General features: G+C 37.2%; 3 protein-coding genes across 4 annotated transcripts; 1 reads left to right on the top strand and 2 right to left on the bottom strand.

Annotated features, from left to right (window-relative positions):
• Positions 1-410: 410 nt before the first annotated feature.
• Positions 411-7,908, bottom strand: mastl (microtubule associated serine/threonine kinase-like). 2 transcript variants are annotated; one of them, XM_056737601.1, is made up of 13 exons: positions 7,391-7,908; positions 7,167-7,304; positions 6,241-6,380; positions 6,072-6,160; positions 5,884-5,990; positions 5,637-5,796; positions 5,396-5,562; positions 3,462-4,532; positions 3,147-3,288; positions 2,877-2,897; positions 1,626-1,739; positions 1,189-1,290; positions 411-1,034 (listed from the first exon to the last, which is right to left on the bottom strand). In XM_056737601.1, the coding sequence occupies exons 1-13, from the start codon at positions 7,544-7,546 to the stop codon at positions 877-879; spliced, it is 2,565 nt and encodes an 854-aa protein (XP_056593579.1). In that variant the 5' UTR covers positions 7,547-7,908; the 3' UTR covers positions 411-876. The 2 variants fall into 2 exon arrangements, with proteins under 2 accessions (XP_056593579.1, XP_056593580.1); XM_056737602.1 differs by lacking the exon at positions 2,877-2,897 and having other exon boundaries at positions 7,391-7,906.
• A 1,999-nt stretch (positions 7,909-9,907) lies between these two features.
• On the bottom strand, positions 9,908-11,029 carry LOC130413695 (putative nuclease HARBI1). The gene is made up of 4 exons (XM_056739092.1): positions 10,891-11,029; positions 10,301-10,389; positions 10,092-10,203; positions 9,908-10,017 (listed from the first exon to the last, which is right to left on the bottom strand). The coding sequence occupies exons 1-4, from the start codon at positions 10,928-10,930 to the stop codon at positions 9,908-9,910; spliced, it is 351 nt and encodes a 116-aa protein (XP_056595070.1). The 5' UTR covers positions 10,931-11,029.
• A 76-nt stretch (positions 11,030-11,105) lies between these two features.
• pcolce2b (procollagen C-endopeptidase enhancer 2b) lies at positions 11,106-24,682 on the top strand. The gene is made up of 10 exons (XM_056739091.1): positions 11,106-11,195; positions 11,584-11,803; positions 12,042-12,150; positions 13,922-14,177; positions 16,486-16,610; positions 16,693-16,829; positions 17,134-17,297; positions 21,329-21,412; positions 22,010-22,177; positions 24,163-24,682. The coding sequence occupies exons 2-10, from the start codon at positions 11,730-11,732 to the stop codon at positions 24,291-24,293; spliced, it is 1,248 nt and encodes a 415-aa protein (XP_056595069.1). The 5' UTR covers positions 11,106-11,195; positions 11,584-11,729; the 3' UTR covers positions 24,294-24,682.
• Positions 24,683-24,696: the final 14 nt, after the last annotated feature.

The following is a 24,696-nucleotide window of genomic DNA, read 5'->3' on the forward strand; positions in this document are numbered from 1 at the left end:
GTTTATGTCCGTCATCTTTTAGCACTGGGACCGCTCCATCTATCAGTTTCAAATGATCTCCAAATTCAGTGTTATATCCATCGTTTATATAACATTCATCACTGAAATGCCGTGAACAAAAACAAACACACCTCAACTTCTCTCACTCTCGCAAGTCACACCCGTTTTACGTCGCACACGTAAGCAGCGCATATTTTTTTATAGCGACAGTGCATTCTCTACAGACAAAATCCACATGGATTGTCAGGAGACACTTTAACCTTCAAAGCATGCAAGTGGTGTTTAATGTGTTTTCATAACCATCAGAAAAACAGATCAAACTACATAAACATCATGTTATATGCTTAAAGAGCGTATGTGTGAGAGACTTCATTTTAAAGAGAGAAATAATCCCAGAATATCACTTAACATGACAACTGTATTTATTTTATTTAGCTTGAAGTTATTAAAAGATGTCATGTATGGTTCAATGATAATGAATATGTCCAGAACCACAACCACAATCACTGCAGACACTTTAAAACATTTAGCATGTTAAAATATCAGTTTAACAAACACAGTTTTCAAGAAAACAGTAGTTAAAAACTATGATTTCAATCCATGTTCACATATTATGAAGTCCAAACATTAGTTTTACATAATACATATATATTTTTTACAAACCATAAGTCATGGTTACGTGTATGTGCATACGGGTAAAATGCCCATCTCGCTGCATTCCAGAATGCTTTCTGACACTAACCCAGCATATTTTATAACATAGACACAGAGACATTATAGTAAAACATGGAATTAAGGCAAACGATGGCACGCGCGACACAATTGCACATAATCATGATGATGAAATAGTCCACCAGTGTTACAGTTTGTGTGTTTTTACAGACTGAAGCCTGATACAGTGAGGTGTTGAGCTGTGTTTCTCGCCTCAAAATATGAAGTGTCCGTCTCATCAGTGGGCTGAGGGATGAACGGCATTTCCTGAGTGTGAAGATTTTCCCAATCCACACCCTCAAAGAACGCATGATCCTTCAGTTCTACAAAAAAAACAGAAAGATCAATTGGTAAATAGTTAGCGGTGATAAAGAATTTAAGCAAGTTTCTGTACACATATTTGGCATCAGTGATGCGTATATGTGACATAAAAAGTCGGTTCCTCCAACACTTCTAAGAGCCGTTGTCATGACTCACCTTTCAAGCGGACACGTTTGGTTGAATCCATGGTGAGAAGACTCTCGATTGCATTTCTTGCGTTCTGGGTTAACTCCTCATCGCCATCCGGCCAGGGTATGTCTGAAAACATTATCCATAACACATGACATACTCGCATGAGTTCTTCATTCAGTAATAAATAGAGGTGTGACGAGACACTAATATTACGAGACACGAGACTGGGTTCATGAGAACGAGACAAGATGTTTAGACATTTTTAAAGAAATCCTCAATGATGAAAATATATAGGGAAAAACATGACGCAGGTTAAATTTAGGTAGCATATGCAACTAAAATGGTCGCAATTTCGAGCCCAGCACTCCATTACGCCAATTGTGTGAGGATATTGTGTTCTCGCCAGACCAGTCGGATCTCCTCACACCCCTAGTAACCAATGAAGTGAAGGTTGATCTCACCTCTGTTAAGAATGTTCTGGAAGACCAGCTGAGGAGTCTCATCATTGAAGGGAGGAACTCCAGTGAGGAACTCAAACAGACAGACCCCTAAAGCCCACCAATCCACCATGAAATCTGTAGAAGATCACAGACTCCATCAGTCACAGTGTTTTAGCGTTACAACCTTGTAACAACATGTGTTAGTGAGTGATCACTGTTGACAGTAAGTTGATTGTAAGAGAATGAAAGTCAGCACACATCATTGGCTTGCTGTGACCTCTGATACACAATGACAAATCAAGTCATTATTAATCTTTAGGAATCATTTATCTGGTGAGTAAATGTCATCGATCAATAACGAAGTGTGTGAAATGTAAAAATTACAGCTGCAATCCATAACTTTTCTTGGTTAAAAATGAACAAAAATCAGTTTTTAAGCAAGTACATGAAGTTTGACTTCAACAAGATTATAACAAAGTAACCATCAATTTTATTTTAAACAGAGATGGCGATGCAGAGCCAAAAGTTACAGAGATGGCGATGTAGAGCCAAAAGTTACAGATTGCGCCTTTAAATGAGTTTCAGGTGCGTTTTCTGAAAACTCACCAATAATGATCGTAAATCAAAATGGAGATTTTAGAGACGTGCTTATTGTGCAAAACAGCAGACATTCTTGCCAAGTTGCTGCGGTGTGGTCGTGTGTGTTAGGGTGTTCTGGGTGGGTATCTACTGTGGATATCAAAGTCTACAAACACCGCACCTCTAAATGTCAGTGATATTTAGGTCTCAGTGGCTCAAGAATTCTTCACCCATTTTTCTTGTTTGTCAGATGAACACAAGTGGTGTGGGCGTTAAACAATCATGTTTAATAAACTAATACAAATTCCTAACAGCACACATCACAAATGATCGTTTATGAATGAATTTCCCAAATAATCCCCCATATAGTCCTCCGACTATAAATGTATGACATTGTCAGAAGTTGACACAGTAAACTGCAATGGAAAGGAAAATGGTTAACTTACAGTTAACTCTGCTGCTTATTTAACTGGGACTTAAATATATATATATATTTGAACCTCAATATTTGGTTTCCCAGTAGAACATCCCAGCAATCCCAGAAGCATCATAACATCCCAATAGAGTTAAGATTACTGAAGCATTAAGAGCACATCACTGAATTAGTCTGCTATTATAAAGAAAGCTGCCCACACAGTCACCAACATCTCAACAGCTTACAGTCCTCAACCAAACACATCTGAGCATACTTACCGCATCCAATAGACCCTGGAACTAAAACACAATCTCTGTCAATGAGGACGTCTACATTATATTGTGCTTCAAAACTATCAGTTGATAACCGTCAACAGTGTAAAATAATGTTTGATTAATCTTATTTGTATTTAATAACTTGTATCATATTTCAGCATTACAGTATATGGCGAGATACCAACACTGCTATCTGCATATGATCTAATATTTTAAGCTCATCAACAAAAACCTTAGATTGAGTCATTTAAAATGACCTCTTGAAGCTCTTACCATGAGGTTTGCCCAACAAAAGTTCCGGTGCCAAATAATCAGGAGTTCCCAGGATAGGAGCCCCTTCCACACGTTCTGGACCTCGACGGACACTCTTTGGTGTCCTATAAGGAGTATGAGACATCACCATCTGCTGTGGAGTCTAGAGGAGTACAAAAGGTTTTTTTAGGTATTACAAACGATTTTATACAGTTTATATGGAGGACCACAAAATAATAAATACAAAATCGGACAATAAAGAAAGAAAGAAATTGCTAGGAAGAAATGAATGATTGAATAATAAAAAGGAATAAATTACGATCAGATTTAGCTCACCTGGTAAAGTGAGCTATTCAGACTGGGTCTTTTCTTCTGGACTGGAGTCACAGCAGACGCAGCGCTGTAAAATGAAGCTGAAGTGGACGTCTCCATCCCATCCAATGACACCAGGCTGAGATGTGAATTAGATGAGCGGTTTATAGAGCTGCAGTAGCTTCTGAACGCAACTACGTTCTTGGGTTTGAGGAATCCTGGAGATTTGAGCATACTGCTGGATAACCCGTGGTCAATAAGACAACCATCAAATTCACCTCTCAGCTGTTTAGCGCTGCTGTGTTTTGGCGTGGCCATCGCCGGTCGGGCCACCGGTGTGACTGCAGAAATCTGGTTCTCATCCAGTTCCACGAAAGAGGACGACAAAGCTTTTTTTTTGCCGTCTGTGGCTTTTTGAGGCGTGTTACCGGCCAATGACATTTCATGAGCCGAGTCATCCGAGTCCAAACTCCTGATATTTCGCGGTGAGGTCAGCGAGGCTTCTGCTTTCTGATCATCGTCTTGATCTTCCAGGTCGCAAAAGAGAGTTTTGGCAACGGGGCTGGACTGCTTTGGACCCATTCTCTCGCTCAACTGTTGACATATTGGACCGCTTTTATTGTCATCCAGTCCAACATTGGAGAAAATTCCCGTCAGGCCCGTGTGGGCTATCGAAGTGCTCTCAGGAATCTGGAAACACCTCTTGTAGACAGCATCGTTCTTCTTGGAATGGCTTTCAGCTTGCTCTGGGCTTTTTTCTACTTCTTCAAAGCCTCTCTTCAATGAGGATTTAGGCTCCATTTGTGACTCTGGGTTGACGAGACCGTCCCCAGCTGACTGACGGGGAACCGACTCACCCAAAGGTGTGGCACAGTGGTTGGTTGCATTGAACTGGAGTCTCTTTGCAGAAATATCTGCTTTAATATTTCTTCCATGATCCATTAGGTTATCAAGTGAAGTTAAAACACTGCTGTGATCTCGAGCTCGTGTCGCAAGCATCTTCCTTTCCACGGGTGTTAGGGGAATATCCCTTACCTTCCCATTCCCAGCTTCTTTTTCACTTAAATGAGGAAGATTCTCACCGTCGTGTAATTTCTGTAATTGCATGATAAAGTCAGTTATTTCCTTGAAACATATTTTAACAGTTCAAATAGATTTTATAAACTTTATTTTGGTTTATTCAAGGTGCATCTATAACTCCACATTTAAAGTGATAGTTCACCCAAAAATGAAAATTCTGTCATCATTTACTCACACTCTTGTCATTTCAAACGTTTATGACTTTCTTCCTTCTGCAGAACAGAGAAAATATTTTAAAGAACGTTGGCATCGGTTAGCTCCCATTCACTTCTATTGTATGAACACAAAACCAATGCAAGTGAATGGATGCCAGTAAACATCGTTCTTCAAAATATCTCATTTTTGGGTGAACTACCATTGGAAGTTGTTAAAGTAGCCGTGTACCACGATTTTACTTCTGTATTTTGACGCATTTCCGAGTTAAATGGAATTTGAAATGAGAAAAATAGTGGGCGGGGGATTGGTCTTTCTCTGCGATTTGATTGGATGTATAAAACAGCCATTGGAATTTGAAATGGAACTGACAGCAGTCCGACAGTTGAAGGGGAGGAGTTAACTGATGCTCCGCCCAAGCAGTCTAACATATCTCTTATTTAAGATAGACAGTCATTACAGGACGGAAGAGCATTTTCAGATTTTAACTAAAGTTTATTAGAGAACACGATTTTTAAAAAAGAGAAATGACCCACATTGGTAAACGATTTACAATAAACGCTGCAATATTTCGTGAAAAAATAGGCATTGTCATTTTTTATTTAACTGGAACTTTAAATGGTGTAGATTTCAGCAATGCTGGTACTGAAATGGTACATTGTATAACCCTGACCTCTTAACAATGAACCATATCCCATCCTCAAAAAAGAAATGCTGAAAGAAACCTGTTCATCCTCCCACATGGGGCTGACACAGTCCTCAGAATCTGTAGTGGATGGTAACAGATACGATGCGCTTCCGACACTTAGTGTCCCAAATCTCCTCCTTGATTTCATCAGCCTTGGTGTCAAACTCTTACCCAACATGCCAGGACTGAACACATTGTTGGAACCTAAAAAACATAAAATATTTGGTTAAAAAAGCACAAATACACAACACAGGAGATCTGAATGTGTTACTCTGTACCTATAGCTTGGGCGGAGCATACTGGAGAATTCATGTACTCGACTCTTTTCTTCAGTTGTGGTGAACATAGAAAACTGTTCCTCTTTTTGACTTTCCCACAGGACATGGGGCTGCCAAACCCCGTGCTGCTGTTACGTTTTCCCTCGGTTACTGGAGTATTCTGAGATTACACACAAAAAAACAAGACATTTTCAAACCTTTGGGATTTTTGCAATATAAATAGGAACAATTATAAGAATCTACTTACGAGACCAAGTGAGCTTATTAATGACAAAACTTGACCCGGTGTTCTGAAATAATCTTTCTTAGGTTTCATCAAGGATGGTGTGGTTAAAATATCCGTCAGGTTCAGCTCTGGAGGGTAAAAATGGACAATGTGTCAAAATCTCGATGAAAACGAAAGGGTTTAGGTCTCCTTGGAGGTTGACAACATACCCCTGTCAAGTTTGACTTTAGAAAGCCCAAAGTCTGTGAGTTTAAGGTGGCCCTCATTAGAGATGAGCATATTGTCTGGTTTCAGGTCCCTGCACAAAATTAACAAACGCGTTTAAACAATGTCACTTTTTAGCAAAACACAAAAGGGACTCTTATGGTTCAGGAATACCTATGAATGATGCCGTGTCTATGAAGGTAATCCAGAGCAAGTGCGACCTCTGACGTGAATTTTAAAGACATGTCTTCGTCAAAGTATCCGTAGATGTGAAGTAAAGATTTCACGTCTCCTCCGATCAGATACTCCATCACCTACACAACACGTATGAACACATCAGACACACAGGTTTCACATTAATGTTAAAAAACTAGTTCTGGTAAAAACGTATCATTGTAAATGGAGAGAGATAAAAAATTACATTTTACATAAATGATAAAGCCTATCTTAAAAGGTTACTTCATCCGAAAATGAAATTCTGTCATCATTATCTCACCTTCGAGTTGTTGCAAATTTGTATAAATTTCTTTGTTCTGATGAACAAAAAGAAAGATATTTGGAAGAATGCTTATAACCAAACTGATCTTAACATCCATGACTCCCATAGTATGAAAAAAACAATGGTAGTCAAAAGTGCCCGAGGGCTGTTTGCTGTCCTACATTCTTCAAAATCTCTTCTTTTGTGTTCAACAGAACACAAAAAAATGATAATGTATTTTTCCTACTATGGGAGTTATACATTATTACAAATATCTTTCTCGGTATTCGTCAGAACAAAGACATTTATACACATTTGGAACAACTCGAAGGCGAGTAAATGATGACAAAATTTTCATTTTTGGGTCAAGTATCCCTTTAAGTGCATTCACTTCTGCAGTTCAGTAATCAAAATACAATAACTCTGATTCACAAATAAGTGAGACGTTAAATAAAAAAGATTTAAACATCTTAAGACATTACAGAAATGAAAATTTGGTTATACAATAATGTTATACAATGTACCACTGCAAAAAAACAATGTGTTCCCTAATATACACACATAATACAAATCATTTCTCTTTCATTTATGAAATGTATGTCACGTGACTCTTTCCACATACCAGATAGACCTTGGTTGCTGTTTGAAGGGAATAAAACAGGTGCACAATGAAAGGACTTTTACTGAGAGCCAGAGCATCTCTCTCAGCTCTCATCTGATCGGTCATGTTTTTATCCACCATGTCTGCTTTCTTCACCACCTGCCAAAATAAAGACAGAGAGTTTACATTAACAGTAAACATTTGCGATGGAAAATCACATGTAATGCATGCATGCAGCTTTATACCTTGATTGCGTAGAGTTTGGAGTTGCATTTCTTTCTGGCGAGGTAGACCTTCCCAAAGGCTCCTCGACTGATGGGTTTGACCAGCACAAACTCCTCGATGGAGGGAGCTTTCGCTGCACTGTTTGAACATTCAGATGATACCGCCTGTGCTTCCATCTCTTCGGCCTTTACAAATATTGATCTGATCCGACTATTGTCCGATAAACGACTCTGTTGTTAAATAACGATTGTCTAACGGTGCAGACACATGAGCTTCTTTCAAAGGCGCGTGCAATATTGTGGTAAAATTGAAACACATATCAACTCGATGTTTTTTTAAACGCTACATGTATAAAAATTACATAAGTGGTAAACGAAGCAGTTCCGTGTTCATTCCATCAGCTAATGACTGTTGACAGGCGCGACTCGTTTGTTTTGAAAATTTGAAATGTGCCACACAGATTTTGGGTCCTAAGACGCGATGCGTCAGCTGCCCCTAAATTTAGAACATGTATTATTTTTGAGAATATAGTTGTTTGAATCCGTTTGATGATTTAAATATAATACCAACGTTATCTGTAATGTTATTTGTATTCTACTACATGCTTGCATTTTAAAATTGCTATTTAAACAACAATTGAATCAGGCAAAGCGTTGGTCTACTATCTCAAAAAGAGAAGTCGCCCTCTGTTGGACAGAAACGGCAGTAAATCATGAAAGTTGGCTGTTGTCTGGCTTGTATAATCGGAATTTGTGTATTTTAAATGTAATTACTCAAAGAGTTACGATCCTCAACTTAAAAAACAAAACCCGTCCAAGAAGCGTTTTATATCGATTTTGAAAAAGTGTCGTTCACTGCTATGAAAAGTATTACGTAAAAGTTACCACGTGATCATGCTTTCTAAACTTCAACAACAGGCTGGAAAATAATTTACACCAGAGAAACGGCTTTATTCAAGTCTTAATAGACATTACACGTAAAATACCGTCAACAATTCAAAAAGAAGGAAATTACATTACTAATGACAATTTAAGAGCAGAATATTGTTTAATTATATAATTTTACATTATGAAATGAAAGTCTCCCTATTGACATTTACATTACATTTAGTCATTTAGCAGACGCGTCTATCCAAAAAGACTTAGGTAATGGAAGCAATCGGAGCAATATAAGGACAACATAAAACTGGGGCCCGTTCTTCGTACGTCGCTTATTACATCCGAGATCAAATGACACATCCGAGATGATATCATCGTGCTAATCATGATCCGGCTAATTGGGTTCTTCGAACACACCTGCTGTTTATGATTAGTATCGCTGGATTGAGTTATCTGAGATAATTGCGCGTTCATGCGCTTGTTTAAAAGGGGATATGTATCGATAGTAGAAACAATGATCAGCAACGCTGCTATTGGCTGCTCACATGGCAAAAGAGCGCGCTCAGTTTTTCAACGCAGCAGAGCAAGAATTATTACTGGAAGGGTTTGCTTACAGTAATAATTTGAAAAAAATAATTAAAACGCCAGTGGAGAGGGCTGGCAAAAAGTAGCAGACAAATTAAATGCGTAAGTGTTCCATGTTATGGTTATATCACTTACAATTACAGCATATAGTCTTATTTTAATAATTTCATATATATTTCAATTTTCGTAAATAATTTGTTGCTGCGTTAAATTATGTCTATAATCCAAATTGCTTGTACAGTCATTTCGACAAATAAATATTGAGTTAATTTCTTTGACTTGTGAAGGTGAAAGCTGTATAACTAATGTCATTTTTTTTGCAATTTGATATTGATCATATTTTCTCCTTGTGTATTGTAATGCCATTGAGTTCTCCTCTTTTGTGTAGTTTTACATAATAAACCAACACTTTTATCTGTTCCCAAGAAAGTGGTGTCTGAAATATGTGCAGTAAGTGGACATTTATAACTTTACATCAAAAGGAAAGAAAGTGCAACACTTTGTAAAACCCATTTTTCTTTTGCACAGGACAGTGAAGAAACCCTCTCAGATGACTGTCCTTTGGAGGAATTACTTGTAAGTGCACAAATAACTTTATTTAATTTATAGGTGTGGACACATTATTTCTGACTGCAATATAGGAGGAGGAAACGCCTACAGACAGGCCTACAGCACAAAAATATACAGAGGTCGGCAGTCTACTTTTCCTTTTTCTGTTGCATGAGGCTTGTTGAGTTTTTTTTTTTTTTAATGGCACAGGGGGATATCCGTACCCTATATAAACAGAATCTTCAACATAAAATTGAGTATTTTGCTCTTAAAAAAACAAAAATTAAGGGGAGAAATTGAACTTGACACCTTAAAGAAGAAAAAACTGGCACTAGAGATTGAGTTGCTTCAAAAGAAACTTCAGAGTAATTGCTTAAACCCTATTTTTCACAAAGAGCACTATTGCTGCCCTTGGATAACTATATATCTTATTGCAGGCAAAAGATGACCATCACTGGCTTTTCTTGAGAAACAATCATTGAAATAAAACTCCATGAACTAAGCATGTTGTCTTCTATTATTCATTTAATGAAAGTTGCATTGTAACGGGTTTGTGGTCCAGGGAATGGTGTCATGAAGTACTGCCTGCCTGAAGGCATAGCCCCTGTCGCCAAACAGGATCCCATCGTCAGCACCTGGGAAAATGCAGTTTTGATAGGCTCAGAATAAAATTATGTAATACAGTGAGTTTTAAATAATTTTTCCTTACCACGTTCAAATAATGTGCATAAATGTGACTCTCTGAAAATCTTGGAGTCACCCACAGAACCAGGCCATGTGGCTTCCACATTTGTGATGTGGAACATGGAGTCGCACACCATCTAAAATATTTGAAATCAGTCTGCATACTTTTTGATTACGTTACTTTTATTTATTTATTGCTTATCTGGAATATGAATAATTGTTATAGTAATTTACTTGCACATTTACACTGTGAAATCCCTTTCTGTTCAAAAAATCCCCTTCATTTGGGCCAGGTGGGGCCTTGATGGGGACCTGTGTGCAGTCTATGGCACAAATAACATTAGGGAAGCCTGAGGAACAAATACTGTAAGTCCTAGGCTACTTTTTGGCATGATCATGATTCCATGATCTTCATTAACAATTATAATGTACCTGCAATGGCAAAAAAAATCTGCTTCACAGCCTGTGGTCTTAAGTGGCATGGAAATACCACAAAGCCCCCTAAAAACTGTTTGAGTGACAGATAAACTTTGCGAGTGGCACGACATACAGCATTTTTACCCAAGTTTTCTGCATCTCCAATAGTGTAAAGGAAAGTGCCACTCGCAAAGAATCGCAAAGCTATTCAAACTGTGCAGTTGTTAAACCCCGACTGCGACGAGTCGAACATTTAACGTGTGGCTCCAACAAGTTGATAATGTATATTACACCCTCCAGAGAAAAACAATATCTCTCAATCAGTAGATTATCGCGCTGCGCTAAAGGATCCTGTCGATCTCGCAAAAAGCGATTAATTCGAAAAGCTCTTTGAATTATTCTGGTACCTTCAGCAACGCATTCCTGACGTAAAAACGGACAAGACATGTCTGCGAAAGACTTCCCATATCACCTCCGCTTATAAAGCCGTGATCTAATCCTGTTTACATGAAGTAAGCCTGCTCCCGAGCAGGTTCAAGCTTACGGACCTGTTGCTATGACAGCAAGTCCAGGATGAGCTTCGAAGAACCAAACAATCCAAGATCATGCCAAATCGTCAACAATCAAATCCAGCTAACCGAGTTAGCGACGTACGAAGAACGGGCCCCTGGTCTCATATAGCCCACCACAGTATACAAAGTTTTGTTTATAGGTAACGTGAATTCATATATTTTAGTGCTGACCACGAGATGGCGCTTTCCCCATCCGCGTCAGTCTGATGTCTAACTTGATGAAAAAGTGTTATTTACTAAACATATACATTTTATCTATACATTTCTGCCACTTGACTTGTTTGAATGGTGAACAGTTTATCTTTTAATAAAAAAAATGAATTTTAAGGATAAAACTTCTATTTCCTGTGCATTAGTTTCATGTTCTATTAACGTTTAACTCAAGTTATTTTCTTAGGTGTTTTTAACAGTGGGGTTACCAATGGGTCTCTCTCTCTCTCTCTCTCTCTCTCTCTCTCTCTCTCTCTCTCACCCTCTCTCTCTCTCTCTCTCTCTCTCTCTCTCTCTCCTGCATGTCTTTGATCGCAGGGGTTGGAAAAAGGCAGCTGTCGCGTGCATGCCCCCTCATACAGAGCAGAACAAACGCTGTATTCATCTGCTTGTGAAACTCACCTGGAGCATAATAATAATATCATTAATGCAGCTGGACGTCTGATCCACTGTCACTTCTTAACATGCGGAATATCTGTGGTGTCCTGATCGCCTGGGCTCTGCTGCTGCTGCATGTCCGAGCCCAGTCTCATAACAGGTAACTTCAATCTCACATTAACTGATGCATTCATATATGATCAGACAGCGACGCACTGCATCTCTCTGGTGTTACATTCGTATGGTCCATGACACACGATGTCGATATAATGTTGCGCTTAAAAACCAAACAGCTCGACGTCTGCTACATTCACGTGAAAGTTTAAGATGAGCGCATTGACGCTCCATCGCAAACAGGAAGGATGCATCGATGACTTTTTTGCCGTTTTCTGTTCCAGACCGACATTCACATGTGGTGGGAATATAACAGGAGACTCGGGTGTTATCGGCAGTCAGGGTTATCCTGGAGTCTATCCACCCAACACCAAATGTGTGTGGAGAATTACAGTAAGCGTTCGTTTATTATGCATCCACCATAGAATATATGCTGACTGTAAATGAGATGCTTGAAAAACATCAAAGTACAGAGTTGAAGTTTTAGGTTTTGTGTTGGTTGTGTGTAAATGAAATGATGCCTTTGAACCTTTTTGAAACATATCCAATGTAAATGAACAATGGTTTGATGGTTACAGTGGATATAATATTTTTCTGAGTATCAATGGGATACCTGGGAAAAACAAATACATTTCCTTAAATGAACTGGAACCATGTCCAAAAGTATTTCTTCTATTTCCTTTTCTATGTAATAACTGTAAGCTTACATGTACAGTATATGTGAACATATGACAGCATGCATACTACACTTTTTGACGTGCCTATTGTTTTACGTACTGCTGTTAAAAATAACAGACACTTTACTGTGATGTATTCAGTAAGTTATAAGCTAGTCTCCTATACCCGAGAGATTTTCAAACAAGTACACAAATACAATGAAATATAAATAAATAATCAACAAAACAATGTCTGAATGATGTCTGTATGTTAAGGTGAAATGATTAGACAAATAAAAAAAAGGTTCAGTACAGTGCTGTCTTAAAGTCCTTTGATGACGCAAGAGAAAGACATGTATCAAGGTTTGTGTGTGTGTGGTTGTGATGTGCACGCTCTGCCTGCTGGCCTCATTGGCATCTCGTGTGGAAACACCAGACTCATTTTAGCATTTTATTGCATTTCCTTCGGTTTTAGACAGTCCTGGGACTAATATAAGATGGTTTATATTTTCCATTATATTTTAACGAGTAAGATAACGCATTGGTGTTATTTTTAACCAAATAGGTAATACTCCACGTAAAGGTTTTTATAATAAATAAAAAACGCACAGGTATTACTTTATTCATATACCTATACATGCAATTTTCAGACATTTTTATGATGCATTGTAAACTGAATTACAATGGCGCATATACAACATACAACTTTTGACTATGAAAGTAAAGGGTATTGAAAGGGATGGGTCACCCAAAAATGAAAATCTCTCATGAATTACTCATGCTCTAGTTGTTTCAAATCTAATTTCTTTGTTCTGTCCAAGAGAAAGATATTTGGAGGAAGGCTTATAACAGTTCTTGGATCCCATTTACTACTCGAGTAGGAAAAAGGACAATTTGCTGTCCTACATTCTTCAAAATATCTTATTTTGTGTTCAACAGAAAATTATAATAAAACATGTCCTACAATGGTAGTCCATGGGGTCCGAGAACAGTTTGGGTACAAGCATAATTCCAAATATCAGTTTATACATATATACAGATTTGGAACAACTCGAAGGTGAGTAAATGATGACAGATTTTTTATTTTTGGGTGAACTATACCTTTGATCAATTGCAAACAAGTGAAAAAACATAACACGTTTACAGATGTTTTATTTTAGGACCAGACGGTTAAGCTTAATAGTAAATTCATCTGTAATGGCCAATTCTCAGCAGTTTGAGATTTAATTCATGAGGAATAAAATACAATAGTTTGATTTTGGTCACTGGCTCAATGGTTCGGGTTTTTCCAACTCATTTGAATATATTTCCAGCTGTTACTCACACAAAGCCCTGATCTCAGAGAACATGATATTGTGCATCATGTGATATATCACACTTTTGTGATGCAGAATTTACATTTTTGAATTAACTGTTCCACTATTCCTATATATTTCTATGAGAAATGAGTGTTAAATGATAAAGTGTTCAGATTTCCTAACAGTATTAACATTATCTGCTTCTTGCAGGTTCCAGATGGCAAAGTGGTTGTCCTGTCATTCAGATCCCTTGATTTAGAGAGTGACAACCTGTGCAGGTACGATTTTGTGGATGTTTACAGTGGTCACGCCAATGTCCAGCGTCTCGGCCGCTTCTGCGGGACGTTCAGACCAGGAGCTCTTGTTTCCACAAGCAACAAGATGCTTCTGCAGATGGTATCTGATGCCAACACAGCTGGTAGTGGTTTTCTGGCCGTGTACTCCGCTGCCAACCCACATGAACGAGGTAAGAGCGGGGCGACTCCATAAAAATGACAGCTTGCATTGCTTTATAACTGTAAGTGTAAAATAAGATCATAAACCACATATTCGTAGCCAAAAACGCATGTGACTAGACCACATTTGTGTGGATCCATGTTTCTATCAAATACATTTAGATGTATAGGCATGGATTGTGTTTGAGAGGCAGAGGTCATCTTTATTGAGCTGTAAAGAGCTGTTTAACATCTGACCGCTTTCAAAGAGGTCATAGGTCAACATAATTACTGACAAGACAAACTCGTCTTTAAAATAAATCACTTGAAGACCATGCTTTGGGGAGGAAATCTGGTTTCTCTTCAGATTGTAAAGGGAGTGTTCTCCTCTGACAGAGTTCGGAAAGCTGGACATCATTGCTGTATATTTCATGGTTTGACGTGGAATTTCTCACCGCCGTTTTTTTCCAAAGATTCAGTGACTAGTCAGACCCCCCAAAGGGCGTCTTACTATGAGTAACCGAATGAGTGACGAGACGTCTGCCCACCCGGCCGTCGCAGAACAGCTGGAATGTTAATGATTTGGATTGCCTCTGTTTTTTGTTTGGTCTGTTGGTAATTGTGTGTTTGTGTAAGGCGTGTTTGTAACAACTGAAGCCTGCAGGTATCACATTCATCATCAAAAACTGTGCCGATACTTTGGTTGGTCTTTATGAATGAATCATGCAAAAACATATCATCGCTGTCCTTCCTTGGATGTCGAAATTCGCTCTTTTTCAGGAAATGGTACTTTTTAATGATTTAATACTGTGTTGTTAATGCTTTTTTTGGGTTAGATATTTGCAAGACCCAGTGACAAACATGAAGGGTGATCATTAATAATAATGATTTATGGGCAACAACAAAAAAATATGGAGATACAAGATATTAGAAGGACGGCAGCGGTTTCCAGGATTTACATGTGCGTGTGTACACTGTAAACCCAAATGTTCAAAATAATCAAACCGATTAAGTAATGTAAACTTATTTTATGAATGGTTCTACTAACTTAATATTTAAATACCTGAAAAACTTTTTTACTTTTGAGAAAACTATAATTATTAGTTTTGATTAACTTGAAGTTTTTACCAAAACTCAAAAAAAAGATTTACTCCTTGTTCAATTTACTTAATTTAAACAAGTTAATTCAACACAATTGGTCAAGAAGGATTTCCAATTCCCTACATGCTTTGCGTCAGACTGCGAGAGTACAGTTTACGTTTATGTTTTTAGTGAAGTTAAAGACTTGCTAATGTTCAATGTTCACTTATCTTTATATATCTTATATCTTGTGGTTACCATTGTTTAGAAGAGTGATGCATGTGGTTAGGCTCTGCGAATCTACATTTCACCTGTGACATGTGTTATGTTACCAGTCAGCAGTGATAATTGTGCTAATGTCAGTTCTGAGATCAGTCTCTTCTTGATCATTTTGGGATGCATAAGTCAAAGTGTTTATTTCATATTGAGACTAAGAAAAATTAAAAAAAAAAAAAACTGAAAGAATTTAGTTGAGTTTATTTAAAATGCAATTTTGGTGTATTTATTTAAGTTCTGTCTAATTAATTTCATAAAAAGGATGAATTAAATATTTAAGTCGCACTTGCTAAGATTTGGTAAGAACTTTAACTTAACAGTACTCAAAATTTGAAACCAAGGACCTCTAAAACTAAACAATTTGGAGTTGCCTCAAAATGTTTGAGCTTTGCCAACTTATCCGGGTTTACAGTATACTTTAAACTCTGAAATCAAAATAAAAAGTTGTTTTTTACCCCCAAAAATCAAGCATTATGACAATTGCCACGATGCATTCAGATGCTTTTGCATTCGAGAATGAGAACAACGAGGTTAGCTGTGCTTACCATGAACACAATGCAAAGCATCTTAACGGTCCTTAATGTCAAAACTCAAAATTGTGTAGCATGTGGATTTTGTAATGTGTATTAAAGTTTTTCAATGAGTAAAAATAGATTTGCACTTGATTTTATCAGTAGAATAGCATCAGGGAGCAATGTCTAAATATGGTATGAAGGTTGGTAGCTCTCTCTCTCTTCATTTGCAGCTGTGGCCCAAATCTTGCCACACATGATGTACGTTTCAGCCGAACTGAAAAGTTTGTTAAATCTCTCAAAAGGGCATGATTGTAGGAAAGTACATTTTAGAGTCCTGTAATGGAGCTGTGCAATTACCCCATGCATTCCTTTTCATTAGAGATAAATGATCTCATGTCTATGTTTAGATCTGCTCTCGCTGAGTTTAAAGGGAACATTTCCAAATTCCTGTCTCACTGGATGTTTACAGGGGATCAGTACTGCGGTGGCAGATTAGTGAAGCCATCAGGAACCTTCAAGACCCCTAACTGGCCAGATAAAGACTATCCCGCCGGAGTCACGTGTTCCTGGCATATAGTGGCCCCAAAAAACCAGGTCCAGCTGATTTAAGTAAATATAAATGTATTATATGGATTTGTCATTTGCCTGTTATTAAAATAGTTGCTTGTTTTCACAGATCATTGAGGTGAAATTTGAGAAATTCGATGTGGAGAGGGACAACTACTGCCGTTATGATTACGTCGCCATTTTTAACGGAGGAGAAATCAACGACGCCAAAAGAATTGGGAAATACTGTGGAGACAGTCCACCGGCGTATGTGTCAATGCATCAGTGTCTGATATATGTATGCATATATTAATGAAGAATTTAGTTTCAAAATGAGCTACTGTATCTCTCATATCTTACATCTTGTTATGATATTTTAAATTTTTATGTGTTTTGTTTTGTTTGTTAGCTGTATTTTTTAAATCAAAAGAAACCGACTGCAGTTTGATTGATATTAATTGGAAAGCACAATAAAAAAACTTGAGTTCAATATTGGAGTTATCTCATTTTGGAACCGAACTCTTTATCATAATCATAAAATATGTTTGATGTTCTGTGTCTGTTTATTTAGGCCAGTGCTTTCCGAGGGGAATCAACTCTTCATACAGTTTCTCTCCGATCTCAGTTTAACAGCAGATGGTTTTATCGGTCATTACAAATTTAGACCGAAGAAGTTGCCCACCACAACTGTCCCACCGACCACAACAGCCCCGCCCACTACCACCAGACCCATACGTAAGTATTGGTTGGTGAGTTAAATGTTAGTCTACAGCACACGCGTTCCCTAAGGGTTTGATGTAAATGACACATTTAACGTTCCTGCTGAATAGACCAGTTTACACCAACATGGATTTCAATGTCAAGTGACATTTTTAGCTCACGTGATTGGCACAAATGTCCTCATGATATACACAATTTCAGTATATTTAGGTAACTCAAGCCAAAAATATTCTAATCTTCAGAAGACATGTACGACCCTTCTGGAGCTTTCTCTCCATATGTTAAAGACTGTATGTTTTAGTGGTTTATCATGGAAAAGTTATTTCTCACGACACTCACTTTAACAATAACATCACACCAGCTGTGCTCAGGTTTTCAGCAGTGAATTGAAGTGAATAAGTGTTTTGGCACCTTCTGAAACCGCGGTCAGACAAGGCAGTGCTCAACGTCTGCTACACACATGTGTTCTGTGCAACTAATTCGATGGAGTGTCTGCAGATGTAGTGGAAAGTATACAGACAGTGGTGACAAAACAAAGCTCATCCATGACAGATGAAATAGAGTGAGTGCAGAACATCTCCAGTCTGGAACTCTCTCTGGTCACGTTGACTGAACCACAGACATACCTCAGTCTTATCTGCTTTAAGTCACCTTTAGTGTATTTAGTTTCAAACTGACCCTCGCCTGATCTACGTGATCGTGTACAGATGCAGAACAAGATTTTTTTTTAATTTTGTTTGATTGATAAGTACACGTTTTTTTTTTACTAATACAAAATAAACCGAAACATTGCTAAACACATACATTTGCCAAAAAAAATCCAAACATGTCATATATTATAATTTACAATGCATATCTGGCATCTCTTTTTACTAGATATCCCTTGGCTATTGTTATCAGCTATCAAATCATGCTAAAGATTTTCAATTTTGACATGTATATTTCATCTTGTGAACTATGAATATTTTCCATGAATGTAGCCTATAATTTATATTGTTCAATGCCTTCAGATCAGTGCTTGAAGTGGGAAAGAAAAGGTTCAGGTACTCTGTTGTGCATGTTGCCATATGCAAATGATTACCACTTTGAAATTCCTATAAGCAAAAAAACTGTATTTGGACATTGCTGGTACAACATATTTACTTACAAAAGGAACCATTTGCCAAACAATTTATTTAATAACACTTATTTATATTATATCATGTTAAATACAAAAACAGATAAATCATAACCTGTGATAAATAGTTCTGCAGTCTATTGAATTCTTCTGTTATTGAAATCCATCATATAACTTACACATTATTTGATATTAACGTATATTTATGTTATGTTTTTAGGCATGTCATGTCAAACACACATTACATCATGTGGAAAAATACTTAGGTTTCATTTAAAATCAGAATTAGCAAAAGAGAGGTAGTTTGGAGCTCTGAATTCTTATCATTTATCACTTTTATGTGTATAAAGCTTGTGGCTTTCTTATGCTTTCTCACGTCTCACTTTCTTTCTACACCGTCTTCACCGTGGCCGTCTTCTTCAATTTGATTGTGTGAACATTCTGTCTTCTTTAGTTTTATTGCCTGAAATGCTGCTTGGCCTCAGTTATTGTATTGGCGGGAATCCGTAAACCCTGTTTTATTTAAAAAAAAAAAAATCGGGTAGCTCCGCACCAAAGACCCTAGATGGAAAGCCTACAATCTTAAGTCCAAAAAGCGTAACGGCTAATGCTAACACCATGGATCTAGCGATCACACATACAATGACACTATGACCCGGAGTGCCAAAGTACCGGCAACATGTGAGAAGTGTCGGTAGACTAGAAAGAAGATTAAAATGGAGAAATGCTGGTGCGTATCGGCCCACTTCAAGAGGACATTCTGAAACGCTTAACATTAACGAACATAAACAGCGATTAGTGAAAATGAAATTTCTGTAATAAACACTAGCTGCTGTCAAAAGAACACAAAACAAGACCAAACCAGACCCAAATAGCCCCAACAAATGAAATCCCCCCAACCACAACCAACGAGTCCCCACAAACACCCACCCAGCCACCTCCAATCAGGGCCACTGAATGCAGCTATAACTTAAACTACTGTCATGTGATGTAAGTTTAACACTAAATACCAAGTATTGTAACTTTAGCATTAATGAAACAAGTAGTCCGTCTTTGCTCTTGGGTGGTGATGGAATTGCCTTAGATGGAGCTGGAACGGTCAGTCAGTCCACAGGCTCTCGCAGGAGGATGGCACGGGATTTTCAGATGTAGGTGGTGTAATTTCTAGTTAGGGATGGGCATATGACATTCATCTGGGCCTGGGGGAATCCCGAGGCGGAGGCAGAAAGAGAATAATTAGCGTAGCTGCTGTTCATTAAATATGCATTAAGTGCATGAATAAGCTTTTCTGCGTCAACATCACATAAAATATATCGCAACATTTCTAAGGTGGAAGAAGACTGTTTATGTGATATTTGAGATGGGATTTTTAAATGACAGGTTGCCGTCTAATATAACGCCTAGGTCTTTAACTGTGTTTGTTGGGGTGACAGTGCAGCCTTCAATTTGCAGGCTGTAATCTGAGATAATCCGTTTACGTCTATTTGGTGCGATAAGTAATATTTCTGTTTTTTTTTAGAATTTCAAAGAAGGAAATGACTAGTCATCCAGTGTTTTATATCTTCAATTCACTCTGCCAGTTTGGATAGCTTGAAGGAATCATCTGGTCTTGATGAGATATATAGCTGAGTATCATCTGCATAACAGTGGAAGCTAATTCCATGTTTTCTAAAAATGTTGCCAAGGGGCAGCATATTTATGGAGAAAAGCAGGGGTCCTAAAACCGATCCCTGAGGTTTAAATGGACATATTGATATCCGTCTGATAAGTAAGATCTGAACCTTTGTCATGCCTGTCTCTGAATATCAGTATAATTGTGTAAACGATCTAAAAGTATTTTATGCTCTACTGTATCGAACGTGACAGTAAGGTCATGCAGGACTAAGAGTGAGATGTTACCTTTATCTGAAGCAATAAGAAGGTCATTTGTAATTTTAACGAGCGAAGTTTCAGTGCTGTGATTCGGTCTAAAGCCAGACTGAAACTTTTCGTGTATGTCATTATTTTGAAGGAAAGAGCACAACTGAGTGGACACTACTTTTCTAGTATTTTAGACAAGTACGGGAGATTTGAATCAAATGATTCGTTCCGCAATTATTCTGTCTAATCCCCTCCTTTCCGCTAGCCTAATCTGCCTAGTGATTCAGAGTCGACTCCCTTTTTTCCAAGCCAATAACTTTGTTATTCATTCACCTTCAGATTTAAAACTTGGCAGACTGCTTGCTTTCAAACACAGGGACATTTCAAACTGTATGAAATGTCATTTTCATGATCTCATGTTATGTACTCTTTAACATGGTTTATTGGATGAATTTAGTGATATTGAAAGACAAAATTTACAACACACCTTATAAATAATTCACACTCTGCACATGAGTGATCTGATGAGCCTTTAATATTGATGCAACAAGCTAAGTTTCAAGATAAGTATTTTGCCATAGAAAACGACCGAACGTGGCTTAAAGGAGTGACAAACTGAGAACATGGAACCTTTCTGTTATCATGTTCATGTTGGTTCATATTTTTTTTTTTAAATAATCATATTTTCCCTGATCGCTGTAAATTACGTTATATAAAGTCACATTAAGCTGTTTCCTTATAATGGGGGAGAAAACACTTAACGTGCAAAACATTCACTTTCTCAGTGGAATAAGGGCTTGTTCTTTTGACACCAGCTAGTGTTTATTACAAGGAAGGTTTGACAGACATTTGGTTTTCACAGATCGCTGTTTATGTACGTTAAGCCAGGTTAAGCGCTTTTACCTTTTTAGAATGTCCCACTTCAAGCACTGCTTCAGATACATTTTGTTGTCTGAAGCAATAGCATTCAGTGACAGTGTGACTGTCCACATTTTTCCACAGGTTGAAGCCTCTGTACTAAGGGATAGTTGAAATATGTTTTTCGTGCTATCTCTTCTTCTCTCTCCAGCTTTGAAGTATTCTGCAGCGCTGTGTCAACAGAAATGCAAACGCAAGGGAACCCCTGAGAGCCACTACTGTTCCAGCAACTTTGGTAAGAGAAACATTACCTGCTTGTTACTTTTTCGCTGACATATTTAGTCTCCCATTTACGCACAAACACTAACACAAAAACACAAGCCCTCACACAAGTGCAAAGGGAGAATGCAACTTTCGTAACTAATGATTTTAATGGGTCTTTTTTTTCGGCCTGCTATCTTTGGCCTGCTGGTTTGTGTCAGTTTGTTTTAAAAGCTTCTCTAAGCATTGAGTACAGTGGATTTGTGTGTTTGCCTGTGTAAACAAACTGCAGTGCAGTGTGGGTAAACTGTTTGTAAATGGGAGTGTTGATTCAGTGGAGGTTTTTGGCCGCAGTAACTGCTCCTGGAACAGATGTGCAATGTTCATATTCACGACCTGTTTACAGAGTCAAGCAGATATTCAATTATGATCTCTGTTGAAGTTTTCTTGGATTTGCAAATGGGGAAATCCTGTGGTGGGTGGAGACCAAAATCACGTTGAGAAACACGCTGTAAATAAAGGTGAAAAATAAAACACATGAAATCAAAGACGTTCCAGGTGGTATTTCCTAATCACTTTGGTGGGATGTGTTTTTTCATAATTTGTCTATAAATCATTATGTTTTTGTTAGTGATTACAGGAACGGTTATTACTGCTCTAACACGTGGAGGAAGCATGTACGTCACCATCTCTATCATCAATGTTTATAAGGAGGGCAATCTGGCCATCCAGCAGGCTGGCAAAACCATGAGCACCAAGATTGTCATCCTGTGCAAGAAATGTCCCTATGTCAGGCGAGGTAAGAGCCTTTCGTGACTTACTGTTAAATTATATGAACGTATCCTGGGTTATTTTCTACATAATTCTTTTGGACTTCAACCTCTATGTCATTTCACTAGCTTTATTATTGGTTTAAAAAAATATATTAAACATTTAAAGTTGTTAGAAATGAAAAAAATATTTAATTTATTTATAACATGTTTCGCTAATCCTGCAATTTGGTTTGGTTTGTTTGTTCAATAAAAATATGTTTTTGCTGTCAGACGATTTGTCGCAATAAATCGTACCCAGAATGAAGTTTTGTGTTTACATAGTATATCTCTGTGTTCCGCTCATAATAACTTTGGATTTATGAAAACATACTTTTTTGTAACAAATACTTACAGGTATTTATTTATATTTATCAATTATTCAAATAATATGTAAATGGTAAATGCATAAATATGCATGTTTGTGTATGTTTTAATAAATACAAAATAAAATGCACAGTATCTCTATATCATACTATATATAATGTAAACAAAAACTTTTATTCTGGATGCGTTAAGTTGGTAAAAATACTTTAAAAAATGCTTTTAAAAGCATGCATCAGTGTATTTACTTAGTGCATTTCTGTTGATTTTGTGGAATTCATTTGCAACATTTTTTATAAAAGTTAAAGGAACCTGAAAATGTCAAATGGTGCCAAAGAATGAGAATATTTTATATTTTACCCACTCACATGAATCCCCAAATTAATTATAATATTTAGAACAATGGTGGTCCATTTACTTTTATTTACGATTAAAATGTAGACTAATGTAAGATTATGCCAAGCTAGTTTATATGGTGGTTCGGTGAGAATTTAACCTTTATTAACGAGATTAATTTGTTGTATAAAGTTTTTACGGTTATACCACATAGACATTTCTGCAATCATTCCCCAATTATTCTCTCAAAATAAATTTAAACCAGAATATCAGTCTCGGTCCTCGGAAAGAAAATATATGCAAGTATTTTGCAAATTTATTTTGAAATGTTAACCCTTTTAATAGTAATTATATCACAGGGACACAAAAAAATAGCGCCACTTCATTGAACCATATCTAAAATGTATTTATTATTTACATATTATTCTAGTATGTACATATTTTAAAGTTTGTAATTTTAAAATTGAAGAGTTTATTTGCCTTTTTTAAAAATCATGTTTTTTATTATGCTAATATGTGTATTTTTTATTGTGATAGCTGATTTGTTTTTTGTTTTTTACGTAATCAAACAACCGGACTGCAGTTTGATTTAATTGACTTGGAATGCACAAGAACAAACATGCTTTTTAACAAAGTTAACTGGTTTTGCAAATGGATTCTTCATTTATATTTCCAATGTCCAGTGTATCTTGTTTTGGAGAGTTGTGTCATAACAAATTTCTGTGATTACTGACAACACACTACAGATGATGTCCATTAACATTAGTTCAAGATAACCCAGAATATTCCTTTGAGTAATTGTGTATTTTTAGTCACAGTTTTCCAGACAGCCTTTCAGTGAGGCTACCCACTTTTAATATAAAAATAACAATTAAATATAAAGGATTTCATTTGTAATCTGTTCCAAGAAGCTGTCTAAGGAATATTTCACTCAAAAAGGAAACCTTATGATCACCTTGAATAGATTTTCTTCCATGTGTAACGATTCTTTGGAAATCTCTACATACTGTATATAAACACAGGGCGAGCAGTACAGTATATAATCACAGATGTGGGTGAAATGTTCCATTAAGTGTCTTTGAAAGTTTTCCTTCAGATACAGTTGCATGAAGCTGAACTTGTACTGTGACGGTAAGTGACTGTCAAAACGTGTGAAACAATATTTCTTTCAAATGAAATCTCACTGTCATATGTTTATAAGGTAAATGAACATATGAAGTATGTAGTGCGAGTGAGAAACGCTGATGGAAAGCTCTTCCTGAATGTTCTGCCGCACCGTCACTGCATTCAGGTTCTTTCTGTGTGGTGTTGCTAGGTTTGAACTACATCTTCATGGGCCAGGTGGACGAGGACGGGCGTGGGATGATCGCACCCCATCATTTCGTTATGGCTTTCAAAGCCAAGAACCAGAGGGCCTTTGCCATACTGAAGAACAAACACTGCTGATCTATCACAGACGCAAAGAATCTCATCCCGCATGACTGAACTTTCATCACGGACCCCGACAATGACGGCCGAGAATTGCTGAAGCACAAAACACAGGGTCTGGCTCTTTCTTACATATCATCCTACTGTTGTGATGAGATTCAAAATGACAGCAAGGATTTAAGTTCCTGGGGAGAGACAATAGAATGTAAAGATGTTTATTTAGTGATCATATAGCGAACTCAAAGGGAACGTATGTGCGTTTGTAGCATCATTTTGTCATCTTCATGATGGATTTGTGTTACATTTTGTCTATTAAATATCATCAGAGGAACTGATTCAGTGGTGAATGTTAAGTTATAAATTATTTGAGATAAAAATAAAGTCAGTTTTATCATTTAGATTTTCAACATGGTTTTGTGTG

The sequence above is a fragment of the Triplophysa dalaica genome, chromosome 23, assembly GCF_015846415.1.
Source record: "Triplophysa dalaica isolate WHDGS20190420 chromosome 23, ASM1584641v1, whole genome shotgun sequence".
NCBI classification, from domain to species: domain Eukaryota; kingdom Metazoa; phylum Chordata; class Actinopteri; order Cypriniformes; family Nemacheilidae; genus Triplophysa; species Triplophysa dalaica.